The sequence below is a fragment of the Bombina bombina genome, chromosome 9 (genome assembly GCF_027579735.1).
Source record: "Bombina bombina isolate aBomBom1 chromosome 9, aBomBom1.pri, whole genome shotgun sequence".
NCBI lineage: Eukaryota > Metazoa > Chordata > Amphibia > Anura > Bombinatoridae > Bombina > Bombina bombina.
In genome coordinates this window covers 178134016-178154882 of record NC_069507.1, presented here as the reverse complement: position 1 = coordinate 178154882, position 20867 = coordinate 178134016, and the positions used below count along the sequence as shown (strand labels likewise).

Genomic DNA, 20867 nt, shown 5'->3' with positions numbered 1-20867 from the left:
CCGGCAAGAGGGATAGGATAGTGATGCAAAGGGATTTTGGACTCCTGTATGGGGACAAAGGTTAATCACACTGATTAGATGACGACTGCTAGCAGTCTGAGATGAGCCTTTAATTGTATTACATAAGGTAGTGGGTTGCTATGCTTCTTGCAGTTAGAGGGGGTTAAGTTTACATTTATTTCTTAAGACACTTGGTAACTGTTTATACGATACCTCCCTTCTCTCCCCTTTTGTCCTCTGGGCGGCTCTAGTATTAACTTATTAGATAATTAAGTATATGTCAGTGTACAGATGATAGCAGCAGAATATTCAGCATTTATGTGTTTACATCACCCATCTTTTAGGTTTGCATTAACTATTCAGACATGTATTTGGAGAAGTGGCCTTAGTAAGGGCAGGTGATGTAGGTGGAATTAGATCACCATATGCTCAGTATAGGTATCAGGGCACGCATTAAAGGAATTAGCCATGTTTCACTGGCCTCTCTCATAGCTGAGGTGTTCCATTACTTATACAGAAGGGGAATATATGTTAACTATCCTTACTACTATAAGCATGTTATATATTATCCCAATACATAGCCCCATAAGGAGCGGTATATGATGTCAGGGTAGCGTCAGAACACTATAACTCCATTATGGATATTGTATTTTAAAACTGCGCCCTATATTTTTCAGGTATAGTCTATATATCTTTTTGAGCCCATCCTCTCCAAATACTCCATAGTAGCAATGATAGAGCTTGAAGTGGGGATTCCAGACTCATGGTTTATACTATTTCATTAATAATACATTTATATATTTTATTATTCACCCAATTTGGTGAATTTCTCAGCGGTATTTATCCGCTACCTTGCGCCTACACATACAAGCAGGGCATATGAATAGACCGGTCCGATCGCCAATGGCGACCTAAATTTCTTGCGGGCAAGTAAAGTTTTTAAGTTACCAGCCGAGCAGCGACCTGACATTTTAAGTGGGATATAAGAAGCAATAATAAAAAATGTCAAATTGCCTTTCACATATGCGCGCACACATGGGAAAGGAGGGTAGAAAGGGGAGGTACTTTCTGTTAAATGCATTCAAAGACCTCCCCTTATCTCCATGGCTCTTGGTCTCTTCCTTGTCAGTTGCTACTTCCCACCCCTAAAGTTGTCTGCGCGGGAAGACATCCTGCTAGAGGGGTGAGTGTTTCTTCTCTGTGTATGAATGAAGTATGGGTTAAAGTGACTATATAGTTATGGTAGGCAGCTTGTTCCCGTACATTATGTTGACGTACTCCAGGGTCCTCTGCAGTACTTCAGCACAATGTACACAATCTAGCTGCCTACCATAACAATATAGAACAGTGCACAATTTTTCTGGATGCTATTAATGCTCCAAAAACTGACTTTACCAATTAGTAGAGAACATACCATTCTCCATGGACCCAGTCAAATCTGCTAGCGTGGCACTGACAGTGCTAGTAGTTGAAAGGCAGCTGGGCAGAAAGGGGGGAAAAAGTATTTTTAAAATGCTCGTTCTGTCACTGTTCATTGTCCAGATAAATGCAGTACCGCTCACAGCACTATAGGGTGAAGGGTGGCAGCATTAAATATACTTAGTCAATCATAACCCCCCACATATGCTGAAGAAAAGAAAAAAAAAAGCTCAATTATATATTTTTTTCCTTAGGGGGGGGAAATGTCAAGACGTGCATACAGTATTACAAAGATAATATCCCTGTTTTTTTTTCTACCTAGTGATAGAAAAATATTTTCTAAAGTTAAAGCCTTTTTATTAAGTCCCAAATATTAAGCAGCTTGCAGGGCATTCAAATTGGGACCTCTGTCAGCAATTCTTTGTGGGATTACAATAACACTATTTATATTGCCTTTTTACATAAGATATATACACACTACATGCAGATACGCACGGGCGACTAAAGTTTCTTGCGGGCTGGTAAGTTTTGTCATTTACTCGCCCGATGGGCGAGGTGAGTTTTTTGTATTCATAGGCCCTGTACAAAACTGTAAAAATGTGTCACCTCCCATAAAAAAAAAAGAGCATGTCATAGCTTTAAAGGGCCATTATAAAGTATCTCTCTATTAGGCAGCAATTCACGTCTAGGAGGTACTAATATTAAGCTATCCTATAAATTAAAAAGGAGGTATCAATTTACTATTTTTGCACTCTAAGTTTTGCATTGTTATTAGAGGCAATGTGGTTCACTATATTTTATAAGTATCTTATATGTTGTCTCCAGTTCTGTCAAACAGGTAATTTTCTTTTTGTTTTTGGAAAAGTGTCTTTTGTTTGACATGATAGTTTTGAACTTCTCTTATTAGCATTGTATAAGAACTAAAGCACAAAATGTATGTTATTATCCGAAATACCTCAATAAAAAAACTTTGATTTAAAAAAAAAAATGGTCAATGAGTTTCTGGACTCCTGACAGACCCTTGCATCTTTCATCCAGTGCTGCACTGACGTTTCTGGATTCTGAGTCATGGGGAAAGAAAAATAATTGTCAACGGATCTGTGGGAAAAAGGTAGTTGAACTGTATAAAACAGGAAAGGGATATAAAAAACAGAATTTATGCTTACCTGATAAATTACTTTCTCCAACGGTGTGTCCGGTCCACGGCGTCATCCTTACTTGTGGGAATATCTCTTCCCCAACAGGAAATGGCAAAGAGTCCCAGCAAAGCTGGCCATATAGTCCCTCCTAGGCTCCGCCCACCCCAGTCATTCGACCGACGGACAGGAGGAAAAATATAGGAGAAACCATATGGTACCGTGGTGACTGTAGTTAGAGAAAATAATTCATCAGACCTGATTAAAAAACCAGGGCGGGCCGTGGACCGGACACACCGTTGGAGAAAGTAATTTATCAGGTAAGCATAAATTCTGTTTTCTCCAACATTGGTGTGTCCGGTCCACGGCGTCATCCTTACTTGTGGGAACCAATACCAAAGCTTTAGGACACGGATGAAGGGAGGGAGCAAATCAGGTTACCTAAACGGAAGGCACCACGGCTTGCAAAACCTTTCTCCCAAAAATAGCCTCCGAAGAAGCAAAAGTACCAAATTTGTAAAATTTGGCAAAAGTGTGCAGTGAAGACCAAGTCGCTGCCTTACATATCTGGTCAACAGAAGCCTCGTTCTTGAAGGCCCATGTGGAAGCCACAGCCCTAGTGGAGTGAGCTGTGATTCTTTCAGGAGGCTGCTGTCCGGCAGTCTCATAAGCCAATCGGATGATGCTTTTAAGCCAAAAGGAAAGAGAGGTAGAAGTCGCTTTTTGACCTCTCCTTTTACCAGAATAGACAGCAAACAAAGAAGATGTTTGTCTGAAATCTTTTGTAGCCTCTAAATAGAATTTTAGAGCACGGACTACGTCCAAATTGTGTAACAAACGTTCCTTCTTTGAAACTGGATTCGGACATAAAGAAGGTACAACTATCTCCTGGTTAATATTCTTGTTAGAAACAACCTTTGGAAGAAAACCAGGCTTAGTACGCAAAACCACCTTATCTGCATGGAACACCAGATAGGGCGGAGAACACTGCAGAGCAGATAACTCTGAAACTCTTCTAGCAGAGGAAATAGCAACCAAAAACAAAACTTTCCAAGATAGTAACTTAATATCTATGGAATGTAAAGGTTCAAACGGAACCCCTTGAAGAACTGAAAGAACTAGATCTAGACTCCAGGGAGGAGTCAAAGGTCTGTAAACAGGCTTGATCCTAACCAGAGCCTGAACAAATGCTTGAACATCTGGCACAGCTGCCAGTCTTTTGTGTAGTAAGACAGATAAAGCAGAGATCTGTCCTTTTAGAGAACTTGCAGATAATCCTTTCTCCAAACCTTCTTGTAGAAAGGAGAGAATCTTAGGAATTTTTATCTTATTCCATGGGAATCCTTTGGATTCACACCAACAGATATATCTTTTCCATATTTTATGGTAAATCTTTCTAGTTACCGGTTTTCTGGCCTGAACCAGAGTATCTATCACAGAATCTTAAAACCCACGCTTTGATAGAATCAAGCGTTCAATCTCCAAGCCGTCAGCTGGAGGGAGACCAGATTTGGATGTTATTTGGAGCTATCAAGATCACCGAGGCCCTCTCCTGTTTGATCCTGGCTACCAGCCTGGGAATGAGAGGAAACGGTGGAAAAACATAAGCTAGGTTGAAGGTCCAAGGTGCTACTAGTGCATCTACTCGAGTCGCCTTGGGATCCCTGGATCTGGACCCGTAGCAAGGAACCTTGAAGTTCTGACGAGACGCCATCAGATCCATGTTCGGAATGCCCCATAATTGAGTTAGTTGGGCAAAGATCTCCGGGTGGAGTTCCCACTCCCCCGGATGGAATGTCTGACGACTCAGATAATCCACTTCCCAGTTTTCCACACCTGGGATGTGGATCGCAGATAGGTGGCAGGAGTGATCCTCCGCCCATTGAATTATTTTGGTCACTTCTTTCATCGCCAGGGAACTCCTTGTTCCCCCCTGATGATTGATATACGCAACGGTCGTCATGTTGTCTGATTGGAATCTTATGAATCTGGCCTTTGCTAGCTGAGGCCAAGCCCTGAGAGCATTGAAGATCGCTCTTAGTTCCAGAATGTTTATCGGGAGAAGAGACTCCTCCCGAGACCATAGTCCCTGAGCTTTCAGGGATTCCCAGACCGCGCCCCAGCCCACTAGACTGGCGTCGGTCGTGACAATGACCCACTCTGGTCTGCGGAAGCTCATTCCCTGGGATAGATGGTTCAGGGTCAGCCACCAACGGAGTGAATCTCTGATCTTCTGATCTACCTGAATCATTGGAGACAAGTCTGTATAGTCCCCATTCCACTGTTTGAGCATGCACAGTTGTAATGGTCTTAGATGAATTCGTGCAAAAGGAACTATGTCCATTGCTGCAACCATCAACCCTACTACTTCCATGCACTGCGCTATGGAAGGACGTGGAACAGAATGAAGAACTTGACAAGTGCTTAGAAGTTTTGACTTTCTGACCTCTGTCAGAAAAATCCTAATTTCTAAGGAATCTATTATTGTTCCCAAGAAGGGAACTCTTGTTGACGGAGACAGAGAACTTTTTTCTATGTTCACCTTCCATCCGTGTGATCTGAGAAAGGCCAGAACAATGTCTGTATGAGCCTTTGCTTTTGACAGGGACGACGCTTGTATTAGAATGTCGTCCAAGTAAGGTACTACTGCAATGCCCCTCGGTCTTAGAACCGCTAGAAGGGACCCTAGTACCTTTGTGAAAATCCTTGGAGCAGTGGCTAACCCGAATGGGAGGGCCACAAACTGGTAATGTTTGTCCAGAAAGGCGAACCTTAGGAACTGATGATGTTCTTTGTGGATAGGAATATGTAGGTACGCATCCTTTAGATCCACGGTAGTCATAAATTGACCTTCCTGGATAGTGGGTAGAATCGTTCGAATGGTTTCCATTTTGAACGATGGTACCCTGAGAAATTTGTTTAGGATCTTTAAATCCAGAATTGGTCTGAAGGTTCCCTCTTTTTTGGGAACTACGAACAGATTTGAGTAAAATCCCATTCCTTGCTCCGTCATTGGAACGGGGTGTATCACTCCCATCTTTAACAGGTCTTCTACACAATGTAAGAACGCCTGTCTCTTTATTTGGTTTGAGGATAAGTGAGACATGTGGAACCTTCCCCTTGGGGGTAGTTCCTTGAATTCCAGAAGATAACCATAAGAAACTATTTCTAGCGTCCAGGGATCCTGAACATCTCTTGCCCAAGCCTGAGCAAAGAGAGAGAGTCTGCCCCCCACTAGATCCGGTCCCGGATCGGGGGCTACTCCTTCATGCTGTTTTGTTAGCAGCGGCAGGCTTCTTGGCCTGCTTACCCTTGTTCCAGCCTTGCATCTGTTTCCAGGCTGGTTTGGACTGTGAGGTATTACCCTCTTGCTTAGAGGATGCAGAATTAGAGCCCGGTCCGTTCCTGAAATTACGAAAGGAACGAAAATTAGACTTATTCTTGGCCTTGAAAGGCCTATCTTGTGGAAGGGCGTGGCCCTTTCCCCCAGTGATGTCTGAGATAATCTCTTTCAATTCTGGTCCAAATAGAGTTTTACCTTTGAAAGGGATGTTAAGCAATTTTGTCTTGGATGACACATCCGCTGACCAAGACTTTAGCCAAAGCGCTCTGCGAGCCACGATTGCAAACCCTGAATTTTTCGCCGCTAATCTAGCTAATTGCAAAGCGGCATCTAAAATAAAAGAGTTAGCCAACTTAAGTGCGTGAACTCTGTCCATAACCTCCTCATATGGAGTCTCTCTACTGAGCGACTTTTCTAGTTCCTCGAACCAGAACCACGCTGCTGTAGTGACAGGAACAATGCACGAAATGGGTTGTAGAAGGTAACCTTGCTGTACAAAAATCTTTTTAAGCAAACCCTCTAATTTTTTATCCATAGGATCTTTGAAAGCACAACTATCCTCGATAGGAATAGTAGTGCGCTTGTTTAGAGTAGAAACTGCCCCCTCGACCTTAGGGACTGTCTGCCATAAGTCCTTTCTGGGGTCGACCATAGGAAATAATTTCTTAAATATAGGGGGGGGAACAAAAGGTATGCCGGGCTTTTCCCACTCCTTATTCATTATGTCCGCCACCCGCTTGGGTATAGGAAAAGCGTCGGGGTGCACCGGAACCTCTAGGAACTTGTCCATCTTACATAATTTCTCTGGAATGACCAAGTTGTCACAATCATCCAGAGTAGATAACACCTCTTTAAGCAGTGCGCGGAGATGTTCTAATTTAAATTTAAATGTCACAACATCAGGTTCAGCTTGTTGAGAAATTTTTCCTGAATCTGAAATTTCCCCATCTGACAAAACCTCCCTCATGGCCACTTCAGATTGGTGTGAGGGTATGACAGAACAATTATCATCAGCGTCCTCCTGCTCTTCAGTGTTTAAAACAGAGCAATCGCGCTTTCTCGGATATGTAGGCATTTTGGATAAAATATTTGCTATGGAGTTATCCATTACAGCCGTCAATTGTTGCATGGTAATAAGCATTGGCGCGCTAGATGTACTAGGGGCCTCCTGCGTGGGCAAAACTGGTGTAGACACAGTAGGAGATGATGTAGTATCATGTTTACTCCCCCTCATCTGAGGAATCATCTTGGGCAATTTCATTATCTGTGGCAGTACTGTCCTTACTTTGTTTGGACGCTATGGCACAATTATCACACAAATTGAAATGGGGAGACACATTGGCTTTCATACATATAGAACATAGCTTAGCCGAAGGCACAGACATGTTAAACAGGCTTAAACTTGTCAATAAAGCACCAAAAACGTTTTAAAACAAAACCGTTACTGTCTCTTTAAATTTTAAACAGAAAACACTTTATTACTGAATATGTGAAAAAGTATGAAGGAATTGTTCAAAAATTACCAAAATTTCACCACAGTGTCTTAAAGCATTAAGAGTATTGCACACCAATTTTCAGAGCTTTAACCCTTAAAATAACGGAACCGGAGCCGTTTACAAATTTAACCCCTATACAGTCCCAGCTATAGCCTTTGCTGTGACCTAACCAAGCCCAGAGGGGAATACGATACCAAGTGACGCCTTCTAGAAACTTTTCCAGCTACTTTCAGATCCTCACACATGCATCTGCATGTCTTGCTCTCAAAAACAACTGCGCAGTAATGGCGCGAAAATGAGGCTCAGCCTACAACTGGGAAGGCCCTCCCTGACTGGAAAAGGTGTCTAACATAGTGCCTGCCGTTAAAAAACGTTCCCCAAGTTTATAAATGTGAATTATCAGCATAAACATGTATAAAATGCCCAAATAAAGCAATCGATTTAGCCCATAAAAGTGTCTACCAGTTTTATAGCCCATATTAAGCCCTTTATTCTGTTTGCTTGACTAAGAAAATGGCATTACATGGTCTTGTTAGAAATATAGCTAGTCATACCTTAAGCAGAAAAGTCTGCTAACTGTTTCCCCCAACTGAAGTTACTTCATCTCAACAGTCCTATGTGGAAACAGCAATCGATTTTAGTTACTGTCTGCTAAAATCATCTTCCTCTCACATACAGAAATCTTCATCCTTTTCTGTTTCAGAGTAAATAGTACATACCAGCACTATTTTAAAATAACAAACACTTGATAGAAGAATAAAAAACTACATTTAAACACCAAAAAACCCTTAACCATCTCCGTGGAGATGTTGCCTGTGCAACGGCAAAGAGAATGACTGGGTGGGCGGAGCCTAGGAGGGACTATATGGCCAGCTTTGCTGGGACTCTTTGCCATTTCCTGTTGCGGAAGAGATATTCCCACAAGTAAGGATGACGCCGTGGACCGGACACACCAATGTTGGAGAAAGATATCCAAGGAATTGAGAATGCAAATCAGCAGTGTTCAAACTCTAATCAAGAAGTGGAAAATAAGGCGTTCTGTTTGATAACATACTGCATTCATCTTGCCATCAACTCTGACCAAATTTCCTGTGCCTTTGTAGCTCACACATGCCCAAAACATCAGCGATCCACCTCTGTGTTTCACAGTAGGAATGGTGTACCTTTCATCATAGGCCTTGTTGACTCCTTTCCAAATGTAGCGTTTATGGTTGTGGCCAAAAAGCTCAATTATGGTCTCATCACTCCAAATGACTTTGTGCCAGAAGGTTTGAGGCTTGTCTTTGTGCTGTTTGGCGTATTGTAAGCGGGATACTTTGTGGCATTTGCGTAGTAATGGCTTTCTTCTGGCGACTCGACCATGCAGCTCATCTTTCTTCAAGTGCCTCCTTATTGTGCATCTTGAAACAGCCACACCACATGTCCTGTATTTCCCCTGAAGTTATTTGTAGGTTTGTCTTTGCATCCCGAACAATTTTCCTGGCAGTTGTGGCTGAAATATTAGTTGGTCTACCGGACCGTGGTTTGGTTTCAACAGAACCCCTCATTTTCCACTTCTTTATTAGAGTTGGAACACTGCTGATATGCATTCTCAATTCCTTGGATATCTTTTTATATCCCTTTCCTGTTTTATACAGTTCAACTACCTTTTCCCACAGATCCTTTGACAATTCTTTTGCTTTCCCCATGACTCAGAATCGTCAGTGCAGCACTGGATGAAAAGATGCAAGGGTCTGTCAGGAGTCCAGAAACTCATTGACCTTTTATACACACATACTAATTACAAGCAAACAGATCACAGGTGAGGATGGTTACCTTTAATAGCCATTCAAACCCCTTTGTGTCAACTTGTGTGCATGTTATCAGGCCAAAATCACCAGGGTATGTAAACTTTTGATCAGGGTCATTTGGGTAGTTTCTGTTGTCATTATGATTTAAAAAGAGTAAACACAGTTGATTGATAATAAATGGCTTCGGCCAAACAATAACCATGAGTGAAAGAAAAGGTTTTGTGTTATCCATATTCTCTGAAAAATGGCCAAGAAATCAAATTCTGCCAGTGTATGCAAACTTATGAGCACAACTATATATATATATATATATATATATATATATATATATATATATATATATATATATATATATATATATATATATATATATATATATATATATATATATATATATATATATATATATATATATATATCTTTTTAATGACACAATGAGTCCACAGATCATAATTACTAATGGGATATTCACCTCCTGGTCAGCAGGAGGCGGCAAAGAGCAGCACAGAAAAAAGCTGTTAAATATCACCTCCCTTCCCTACCAACCCAGTCATTCTCTTTGTGCCTACGTTAGTGATAGGAAGTGGTAAAGTGAGGTGTTAGAAAAGATTCTTCAGTCAAGAGTTTATTATTTTTAAAGTAGTACAAGATTGTGTTGCTTTGTTCTAGGGTGTAGCCGTAGTCCATCTCAGTCTCTTCAGTAGAAAAGTGGTGGCTTTAGAGCAATGAGAACTGGTGGGACATAATTCTCACTGCGCCTCTCAGATTTCATGCTGCCCTGATTGTGAAGATCTGAGGAGAAATACTCCGTCTCTTTTATTCCACAGGCCTATGTGAGGGAGAGGACCTCTCAAGCCGGGTGAGATGCCTTGCTGTCGGGCATTGGTCAGGTAAGTGCTTACTTTATTTCTGGAGGTGACACAGTTTTCACATATCAGAAAGAGTGGGCACTATATTTACTTGAAGAAAGAAAGGGTTAATAATCTCTTTATTCTCAAGTGGGACATTTATTTTCTCCTTTCTAAAGGAGATTTGGCAGCATAGCAGGCACTGGGGCTGGAGATGCTGTGTAGATAAAAACTTTTTTGGCGGTTCCACTGAACTCCTGGCGGTTTTTACATGAATAATACCGACCGGGAAGTTGTTAGACGCCCACGAGGGGCGGGGCTTAGTGTGACGAGAGTATGAGCGTTGCGCGCAATTTCTCTGGCATATACGGAGGTGACTCAGCTACACACGGACTAGAAACGCTTGGTTTTCTAGGAGCAAGCGTTTCTAGGAGCGGTTTTTCACATGGTTTTTCTGCTGCTCTACGGATCATGCCTTTTGCTGGTGGGACTTATCTCCGGTGTTGTGGGCATGTAGGCACCTCAGCAGACAGCTGAGGTGTGGAGTTTGTTTGGTCTAAATATTGTTTTAACCGCATTCTGCAGTTTATAGTAAAAAAAGTTAGTTTAAATCTTAAAGTGACAGTAACGTTTATTTTGCCAAGTTTAATTTTATTAAAATTTTTACTTTTGAATTGCTAGTTCTAGTCATTAAGAGTAATAATGGACCATGAGGCCTTGCAAAATGTCACCTGCACTTTATGTTTTGATGCCAATGTGAAACCCCCAATCCCTTTTTGTTCCTCTTGTATTGAGAGGATTATAAATTACAGGGATTCAATTTTTTCTGAGCCAACATTCTCTAAGGAGGATGCGGGTCAGGAATCTAATGACAATGCTCCATTTATGCCGCAGCTTTCTCCTCAAGCGTCCCAAATTTTCCGCCCCTCACATGCAGTGCCCTGCGTTTCCTCAGTGGCTCCAGTTGGGGTTACTTTAAAAGACATCGCCTCTCTCATGTCCTCTACAATTTCAGATGCATTGTCCGCTTTTCCAATATTGCAGAGAAAGTGTAAGAGGAAAATCAGACATTCAGTAGGTGAGGTTTCTGACGCAATTGTTGCTATTTCAGATGCCCCCCTCCCAGAAGCCTGAAGGTGGAATTTCAGATTCGGACACTAATTCCTCTTGCTGATACTGAAGTTTTATCTTTCAGGTTTAAGATAGAATACCTCCGTCTTTTACTTAAGGAGGTTTTAGCGACTCCACGGTCATTGTTGTTCCTAAGAAGTCCAGTAAGCTGAACAAATATTTCGAGGTAACTTCCACAATAGAGTTTTTTCCGGTACCAGACCGAGCTTCTGAGATCTTTGCTAAGGAGTGGGAGAGACCGGGTATTCCTTTCTCCCCATCCCCTATATTTAAAAAGATGCTTCCCATAGCCGACTGTTAAGGAGGCTTGGCAAACAGTCCCCAAGGTGGAGGGAGCCATTTCCACCTTAGCTGCGAGAACTACTATTCCCATAGAGGAAAGTTGTGCTTTCAAAGATCCTATGGACAAGAAATTAGAAGGGTTACTCAAAAAGATGTATGTACACCAGGGCTTACAATGGCAGCCAGCTGTGTGTATTGCTACCGTCACTAGTGCGGCGGCATATTGGTTCGATGCGTTATCTGACACTATCAGAACAGAAACCTCCCTGGATGAAATCCAGGATAGGATAAAAGCTCTTAAATTGGCTAATTCCTTAATTACGGATGCTTCCCTTCAAGTTATTAAACTGGGAGCAAAGATTTCAGGTTTCTCTATTCTAGCTCGCAGAGCCTTATGGTTCTGTGGATGTGTCCTCTAAGTCTAAGCTTTTAGCAATTCCTTACAAGGGAAAGACCTTGTTTGGACCTGGCTTGACTGAAATTATCTCTATCACGGGAGGTAAAGGTCATATTCTTCCTCAGGACAAGAAAAACAAACAAAAAGGACAACAGAGTAATTTTCGTTCCTTTCAAAATTTCAAGGAAAATTCTTCCTCTTCCACCTCCAAGCAGGAACAATCTAAACCTTCATGGAGACCCAATCAGTCTTGTCCTAAGGGATAACAATCCAAGAAGCCTGCTGTTGAGTCAAAGACAGCATGAAGGGTTTGCCCCCAATCCGGGACCAGATCTTGTAGGGGGCATACTTTCCTTCTTTGTTCAGACTTGGGTTTGAAATGTTCAGGATCCCTGGGCAATAGAAATAGTGTCCCAGGGATACAAACTAGAGTTCAAAAGTTTTCCTCCCAGAGGCAGGTTTCTGCTTTCAAGATTATCTGCAGACCAGACAAAGAGAGAGGCGTTCTTGCACTGTGTAAGAGACCTCTCCGACCTGGGGGTGATAGTTCCTGTTCCGATTCAGGATTTTATTCCAATCTGTTTGTGGTTCCCAAAAAGGAGGGAACTTTCAGACCTATTTTAGATCTCAAGAGTCTAAACAAATTTCTCCGAGTACCATCCTTCAAGATGGAAACTACTTGTTCCATGCTTCCTTTGATCCAAGAGGGTCAATTCATGACAGTGGATTTAAAGGACGCTTAACTGCATGTTCCCATTCACAGGGATCATCACAAGTTCCTAAGGTTTGCCTTTCTAGACTAGCACTTCCAATTCGTGGCTCTTCCCTTCTGTCTTGCCACAACTCAGAGAATTTTCACAAAGGTTCTGGGATCTCTGTTGGCGGTGCTTCGCTTACGGGGCATTGCCATGGCGCCCTATCTGGACGACATCCTTACAACAAGCAAGATCCCACACAGACACAGTGTTATCCTTCCTGCAATCTCACGGGTGGAAGGTAAACTTGGAAAAAAGTTCCTTGGTACCAAATACAAGGGTAACTTTTTTGGGAACCATAATAGATTCCCTATCAATGAAGCTTTTTCTGACAGAAGTCAGGAAATCACAACGTTTTTCGATACTTGTCTAGCTCTTCAGTCCACTCCTCGGCCATCCGTGGCTCAGTGCATGGAAGTAATTGGGCTGATGGTGGCGGCAATGAACATCATCCCGTTTGCTCGATTTCATCTCAGACTTCTGCAGTTAAACATGCTCAGGCAATGGAACAGAGATTATATGGACTTGTCTCCTCGAATACTACTGGAGCAGGAGACAAGGGATTCTCTTCAATGGTGGTTGTCTCGGGACCATCTCTCCCAGGGAACCTGCTTTCGCAGACCATCTTGGGTGATTGTGACAACAGACGCCAGCCTTCTAGGATGGGGAGCAGCCTGGGGCTCCCTAAAGGCTCAGGGAGTTTGGACTGTCAGGTTAGGAAAAGTCCAGAAGAAGACCCAAATGATAGGGTGAACTTAAACAACACCCTTGCACTCTGAGTTTAATCCAGGACGTGACCCCACGACAACCTCTAAAAAAACAATGTACTTATGATATGGAGCAGGGTTAGCCTGAGTCCAAAGTAATTCAAGATATCAGCCAAATAGACTTCTGAGTAAGGAACTGGTTTCAGGAAAAGTCTTCCACAGAATCAGGAGAGCAGGGATAGTCCACTTATACTCAGACAGAGGAAGGGTAAACAAGAAACAGTTAATAATGTAGGAGTAGGTAACTTATCAGGCAGTTTGAGGGTTAATACTGTGTAGTCAGTCCTTGAAGAGTTTGGCAACAGGTTATCAGGCAGTTTGTAGGTTTATACTGCATAGTCAGTACATGCAGAGTTAGATAACAGGATAACAGGTAGTTTGAGGGTTAATACAGATTAATCAGTACTTGTAGAGATTGGCAACAGGTTGTCATGCAGTTTGAGATTTTCACAGAATAGACAGTTCTTGCAATGTTTGGCAATAGGATATCAAGTAGTTTGAAGGTTTACACTGAATAAACAGTATTTGCAGAGTTTGGCAACAGGTAAACATGCAGTTTGAGAGTTTCACAGAATAAACAGTTCTTGCAATGTTCGGCAACAGGTTATCAGGAAGTTAGAGGGTTAACCCAGGATAGTCAGTTTTTGCAGAGTTTGGCAGTTAGAGAGTTTCCACAGTGAAGTCCTCACAGGAGCCACAAAGAGTAACAAACAAACAAACGGGCACTGAAGAAACATGAAGCCCGGAGTTAAAAGCCTGGTAGTGACATCATCAGGAGGGGGCGGCTCAGACTACCTGTCAATCAAGCACACAGAGAGGACAGCTGGAGCTTCCCAGCGGCCGAGCATGATAGACTCAGTCATAATCTGTTCTTCCTATAAACATTCTGGAGCTGAATCAATAGATTCCATATTGCTCCTCTGTCTGAAGGTTTAAAAAGCCTTATAATAGACAAGCAATAGACACTTCAATGCTCTTCTGGCCTGGCCCCAGTTAGCCTCGGTCCAGTTTATCAGGTTCCAGTCGGACAACATAACTTCAATGGCTTACATCAATCATCAGGGAGGAACAAGGAGTTCCTTAGCGATGACAGAGATAACCAAGGTAATTCAGTGGGCGGAAGCCCACTCTTTCTGTCAGGAGGTGGACAACTGGGAGGCAGACTTCCTGAGCAGGCAGACCTTTCATCCGGGGGAGTGGGAGCTCCATCCGGAAGTGTTTTCCAGCCCGATTCTCAAATGGGGTCAGCCGAGGTACGGGTCGAGTTCCAGGGATCCTCAGGCGGTACTGATAGACGCTCTGGCAGTACCTTGGACCTTCAATCTAGCATACCTATTTCCTCCGTTTGCTTTTCTTCCTCAGGTCATTGCTCGAATCAAACAGGAGAAGGAGTCGGTGATCCTCATTGCACCGACTTGGCCTCGCAGGATTTGGTATGCAGACCTGTCATCTCTGCCACCGTGGAGACTTCCGCTGAGGAAGGACTTTCTAATTCAAGGGCCTTTCCTTCATCCAAATATATTTTCTCTGAAGCTGACTGCTTGGAGATTGAACGCTTAATTTTATTCAAGCGGGGCTTCTCAGCCTCGGTCATAGAGGCCATGATTCAGGCTCGTAAGCCTGTAACTAGAAATATTTACCATAAGATATGGCGTAAATATTTCTATTGGTGTGAATCCAAGGGCTACTCTTGGAATAGTTAGGATTCCTAGAATTTTGTCTTTTCTCCAAGAGGGTTTGGAGAAAGGTTTATCGGCAAGTTCCCTAAAGGGTCAGATCTCTGCCTTATCTATTTTGTTAAACATCTGGCAGATGTTCCAGATGTTCAATCATTTTGTCAGGCCTTGGTTAGGATCAGGCCTGTGTTCAAACCAGTTACTCCTCTATGGAGTCTGAATTTAGTTCTCAAAGTTCTTCAACGGGCTCCGTTTGAGCCTATGCATTCCTTGGATATTAAGTTATCTTGGAAAGTTTTATTTCTGGTTGATATTTCTTCTGCTCGCAGAGTGTCAGAGCTCTCGGCATTGCAGTATGAATCCCCTTACCTTATTTTCCATTCAGATAAGGTAGTTTTACGTACTAAATTAGGATTTCTTCCTAAAGTTGTTTCTAATAGGAACATTAATCAGGAGATTGTTGTTCCTTCCTTGTGTCCTAATCCTATTCTCAAAAGGAACGGCTTCTGCACAATTTGAACGTGGTTCGTGCTTTAAAGTTTTACCTGCAGGCGACTAAAGATTTTCGTCAGTCTTCTGCTTTGTTTGTGGTTTTCTCAGAAAAACGTAAGGGACAGAAAGCTACGGCTACTTCGCTTTCTTTTTGGCTGAAGAGTATCATCCGTTTTGCATATGAGACTGCTGGACAGCAGCCTCCCGAGAGTTTTACGGCTCATTCCACGAGGGCTGTTGCATCCTCATGGGCATTCAAGAATGAAGCTTCTGTGGAACAGATTTGCAAGGCTGCAACTTGGTCTACTCTTCTTCAAAGTTCTATAAGTTTGACACTTTTGCCTCGGCTGAGGCCACTTTTGGGAGAAAGGTTCTTCAAGCAGTGGTGCCTTCCATTTAGGTTACCTGTCTTGTCCCTCCCGTATCATCTGTGTACTCTAGCTTGGGTTTTGATTCCCATTAGTAATTAAGATGATCCGTGGACTCATCGTGTCATTAAAAAGAAAACAAAATGTATGCTTACCTGATAAATGTATTTCTTTTTTGACACGATGAGTCCACGGCCCGCCCTGTTCTTTGTAAGACAGGTCGTTCGCTATTATAAACTTCAGACACCTCTGCACCTGGTTACTTCCTTTCTCTGCCTTACTTTGGTCGAATGACTGGGTTGGTAGGGAAGGGAGGGGATATTTAACAGCTTTGCTGTGGTGCTCTTTCCCGCCTCCTGCTGACCAGGAGGTGAATATCCCATTAGTAATTAAGATGATCCGTGGACTCATCGTGTCAAAAAAGAAATACATTTATCAGGTAAGCATACATTATATATATATATATATATATATATATATATATATATATATATATATATATATATATGCGCAAGAATCTAAAAGAACAAGCGCACAGATACACTATTCATAGTGCAAATCAATTTAATATTATAAAAGCATATAGCATATATTCAACATTTAGGAGTGAATCCTACTCACAAAGGAAACCCCAATCATATGAGGTAAGTTATGGCTGTCGGATCCTTAAAGTGTCCCCACTTATTAATGGCAACAGTCAGAAAGAAGTGTCCCCACTTGGTATAAACCGGACCAAGGCTAATGGGTAAATGAATGCTGCAAACCAGCGTGGGTCTGTAAAAGAACAAGCGCACAGATACACTAGGCCTCTGATGAAGTGGATGTTTCCGTGAAACGCGTAAGGCCACGCCCACCTTACGTCACTTGCAAACTACACGCCAACAGGAGCAAACAGGAGCTCTGTTCTAGATGCTGCTACGCGGATTTACAGACCCACGCTGGTTTGCAGCATTCATTTACCCATTAGCCTTGGTCCGGATTACACACTATAGGAGCGGTAAGATTGACTGGACATTTATGTTAACACCAACCGCTACCTTTATTCATCCTTGAACGGTACTGAGGACTTTTCCAATAAGGAGATTCTCCTATTTTACTGGTACTTGCTTGCTAATACCAAGTGGGGACACTTCTTTCTGACTGTTGCCATTAATAAGTGGGGACACTTTAAGGATCCGACAGCCATAACTAACCTCATATGATTGGGGTTTCCTTTGTGAGTAGGATTCACTCCTAAATGTTGAATATATGCTATATGCTTTTATAATATTAAATTGATTTGCACTATGAATAGTGTATCTGTACGCTTGTTCTTTTAGATTCTTGCAGCTGTATTTCTTTCACTCAAATTGAACCTTGAGTGGTATTCCAACGAGCAGCACGGACACACCAAGCAGTTTGAAATTTCATCACATCAGACCCTCAGAAGGACATTATTGTTCTCTTTCTCTCTCTCTCCTATTCCAGGGATATTGCAGAGTGTGATAAGTATACTTTTACTATTGTACTATTTTCTTGTATGCATTAATTTGACTGCTATATATTAGAAATCAGTCCTAATACATTACCTTCTTAACAGTGATTGTGGTGTTAAGATCTCATAACAAAAAATCTCTTACAAGTGTGCGCAGCCTTGGATCCCAGTAGTGATACTCATTTTTTGAGTTCACCACTGTGATCTTATAGTATATATATATATATATATATATATATATATATATATATATATATATATATAAAAATACTATTCATATCAAGAATCAATAGATTCCTTATTGCTCCTCTGTCTGAAGGTTTAATAAGCCTTCTAATAGACACAGTAAAGCAGTCACCAAGTGTATTATCTACAGTACCCATTCCAATCTAAAGAATAACTTTCAGCTTATATACTATTTTTATACATATTGTACAGCAAAACTGATTCTATTCAAAATGCAATTTTTTGTCCTATTTAAGTCCACATTAATTTTCTGGAACTCTGTTCCCCACTACAGGTGCACATTCGTGTTCAGTTACCTCGAGTCTTTATGTTAGAAGCCAAAGGTAGGAAGTACCTCGTAAAGAAACCAAGCTCGGTGTTCTTCACGTTATCCCTGATCACCGGCACAAGCCAGCTTCGCTGAAAATCACCGATGTCTCTGACAAAAGAAGAGGCTGTTAATTAAAGCCCATTTCACTTCACATATAGTCAGTCATTTTCTACTACAATTGTATAATCGACAACTAAAAACATGCATTAACCTGAGAAGTTACACTGACAGGCTATCCACACAAAAAGCTTTATCAGACTTGTCATTTCACAAACGAGGAATAAATTTACCATAGATTACATTTTAAAAGCAGAATACATTTTCTTCAATTTCACTAATAAGCAATACAAATTAGATAAACAAGCAATTAAAAACAAAACCTCATTAAACAACATTCAACTACTTAAACTTATGTTCTAAGCAACAGCACATGAAGCGAGAGAGATTACCATTACTTAAAGGGACATGAAAGTGAAAATTAAAAGGCCATTAAAGTAAAAAAAAAAAAAAAAAAACATGCTCTAATACGTTAGAGCATGTCATTTTCCCGACTATCGACCCTGTTCTACGCTCAGTAGAGGTTCCGCTCGGGACCTGTGTTGCACTGTTGGTCGAGAGAGAAACCTGCCGTTGATCCAATCAGCAGCACAACACAAATGTTTAACTAGCACTGCTTAGTCCAAAGCAGAACTTCAACTGTGCGTTTAACCCCTTTGCGAAGATTATATACACAGTAGAGCAGGGTCGTTAGTTGAAACATATGGTCTAACGGATTAGAGAATGTACTTTTTCCCCCCCAACTATAATAGTCCTTTACATTTTAATTATTCCAGTTTATTACTATTTTCAGATTTAGTTTTTTTTCTCTTAGTATCTTTAGTTGAAATATAGTTCCTTTCCATGAAAGCATACAGAAGTAGGCTTAGGGGGAGTGGACGAGTCTTAAGCACATTGCAGCAACAATGTTTGTAACAATGCTGTACATGAAGTGTTCAAGATAGTCCTGAGCCTACCTCTGAAAGCTGGTCACAGAATGGAGCTAAATTTTAAAAGATCCAATAAAAAAAAAAGTATATTTGTAATAGAAGTAAATAGTAAAGTTTATTTTTGTATGAACTCTGTATCTGAATTATGAAAGATTAAAAAAGGCAGCTAACCAGTTTTGTTTCTATACACATACATATATATACATACACACACATATATATATATATATACAGTATTAGAAGAAAGAAAAACGAGGAACTTTTCCAAAGTGGTTAGTTTAATGAGCAGACAAGTGAAAGACACAGTCACAGTGTGCAGGGCTGGATCCATATATATATATACATATGTACATGTACAAGTCTAAAAATAATGGCCTTAAAGGGACACTGAATCCAATTTTTTCCTTTCGTGATTCAGATAGAGCATGCAATTTTAAGCAACTTTCTAATTTACTCCTATTATCAATTTTTCTTCATTCTCTTGCTATCTTTATCTGAAAAGCAAGTAATTTTAGAAGCCGGGCCATTTTTGGTTCACAACCTGGGTTGTGCTTGCCGATTGGTGGCTAAATGCACCCACCAAAAACAAGTGCTGTCCAGGGTCTGAACCATACATTGTCTGGCTCCTTAGCTTAGATGCCTTCTTTTTCAAATAAAGATAGCAATAGAACGGAGAAAAAATGATAATAGGAGTAAATTAGAAAGTTGCTTAAAACTGCATGCTCTATCTGAATCATGAAAGAAAATGTGGGTTTAGTATCCCTTTAAATGCTGTAAAGCCTTCTCTTCCTTTCCTATTTTCAGGAGCTGAAAATGGATATGAAACCCAACATTTTTCTTTCATGATTCAGATGAGAATGCAATTTTTAAACAACTTAACATTTTACTGCTTTTATCAAATTTGCTTCATTCTCTTAGAATCTTCTTTTATTGAAGAGTAAAACTAGGTAGAGGCTCATAGGAGCTCAGGAGTGTGCACGTGTCTTTAGTACTCTATGGCAGCAGTGTTTTGCAACATTGTATACCAAAGCTACAAATAATGTTGCAAATCACTGCTGCCGTACTAAAGACACGTGCACACTCCAGATCCTACCTAGTTTTACTCTTCAATAAAAAGATATCAAGAGAACAAAGCAAATTTTATAACAGAAGTAAATTTGAAAGTACTTTAAAATAGTATGCTCTATTTTAATAAGGAACGTTTAATTTTGACATTTTTAAGTTTATTTTTGGTTTAGGGGTTTGTTTTTTTAATACTTCAACAGCTTTATTCATGATTTCGCTACATAATATATAATAGGGAAAGTATTTACATTGATTTATTGCTTAAACATTAATCTAAAATGTCCTTTTAAGATTTACTACTCCTGTAATCCTCTTTGTGTGATATTCTGATACCTTATGTAGGTGCTTTTGTTTGTAGGACTAGACACTATTTTAACCCTACAATATCGGTAGTTTGATTACCTAACACTTAATAAACGTGAATCAAACATACATATTTGTGTAGTAGTTCTGTACCAAAATCCTATTTTAAAAAAGAAAATCTAACAAAAGATTCTCACAAATTCATAAAGGGACAAAACTCAATTTTTTTCTTTCATAATTCAAACAGAGCATGCAATTGTAAGCAACGTTCTAATTTCCTCCAATTATACATTTGTCTTCGTTCTTGCTACCTTTATTTGAAAAAGCAGGAATGTAAGCATAGGAGCCGGCTCATTTTTGGTTCAGAACCTGGGTAGCACTTACTAACTGGTGTCTAAATGTAGCCAACAATAAGCAAGCTCTACCCAGGTGCTGAACCAAAAATGGGCCGGCTCCTATGCTTACATTCCTGCTTTTTCAAATAAAGGTAGCAAGAACGAAGACAAATGTATAATAGGAGGAAATTAGAAAGTAGCTTAAAGTTGCATGCTCTATCAGAGTCATGAAAGAAAAAAATATGGGG

General features: G+C 40.9%; 1 protein-coding gene across 1 annotated transcript in view; it reads right to left on the bottom strand.

The window, feature by feature from the left end:
* Window positions 1-20867, bottom strand: part of LOC128640482 (RRP12-like protein) — a gene marked incomplete at its 3' end in the record, with an annotated part of 160986 nt that overhangs the window by 97312 nt on the left and 42807 nt on the right. The window contains 1 exon segment of the mRNA XM_053692960.1: window positions 17917-18038. Within this exon segment, the coding sequence (XP_053548935.1) occupies window positions 17917-18038 (122 nt within the window).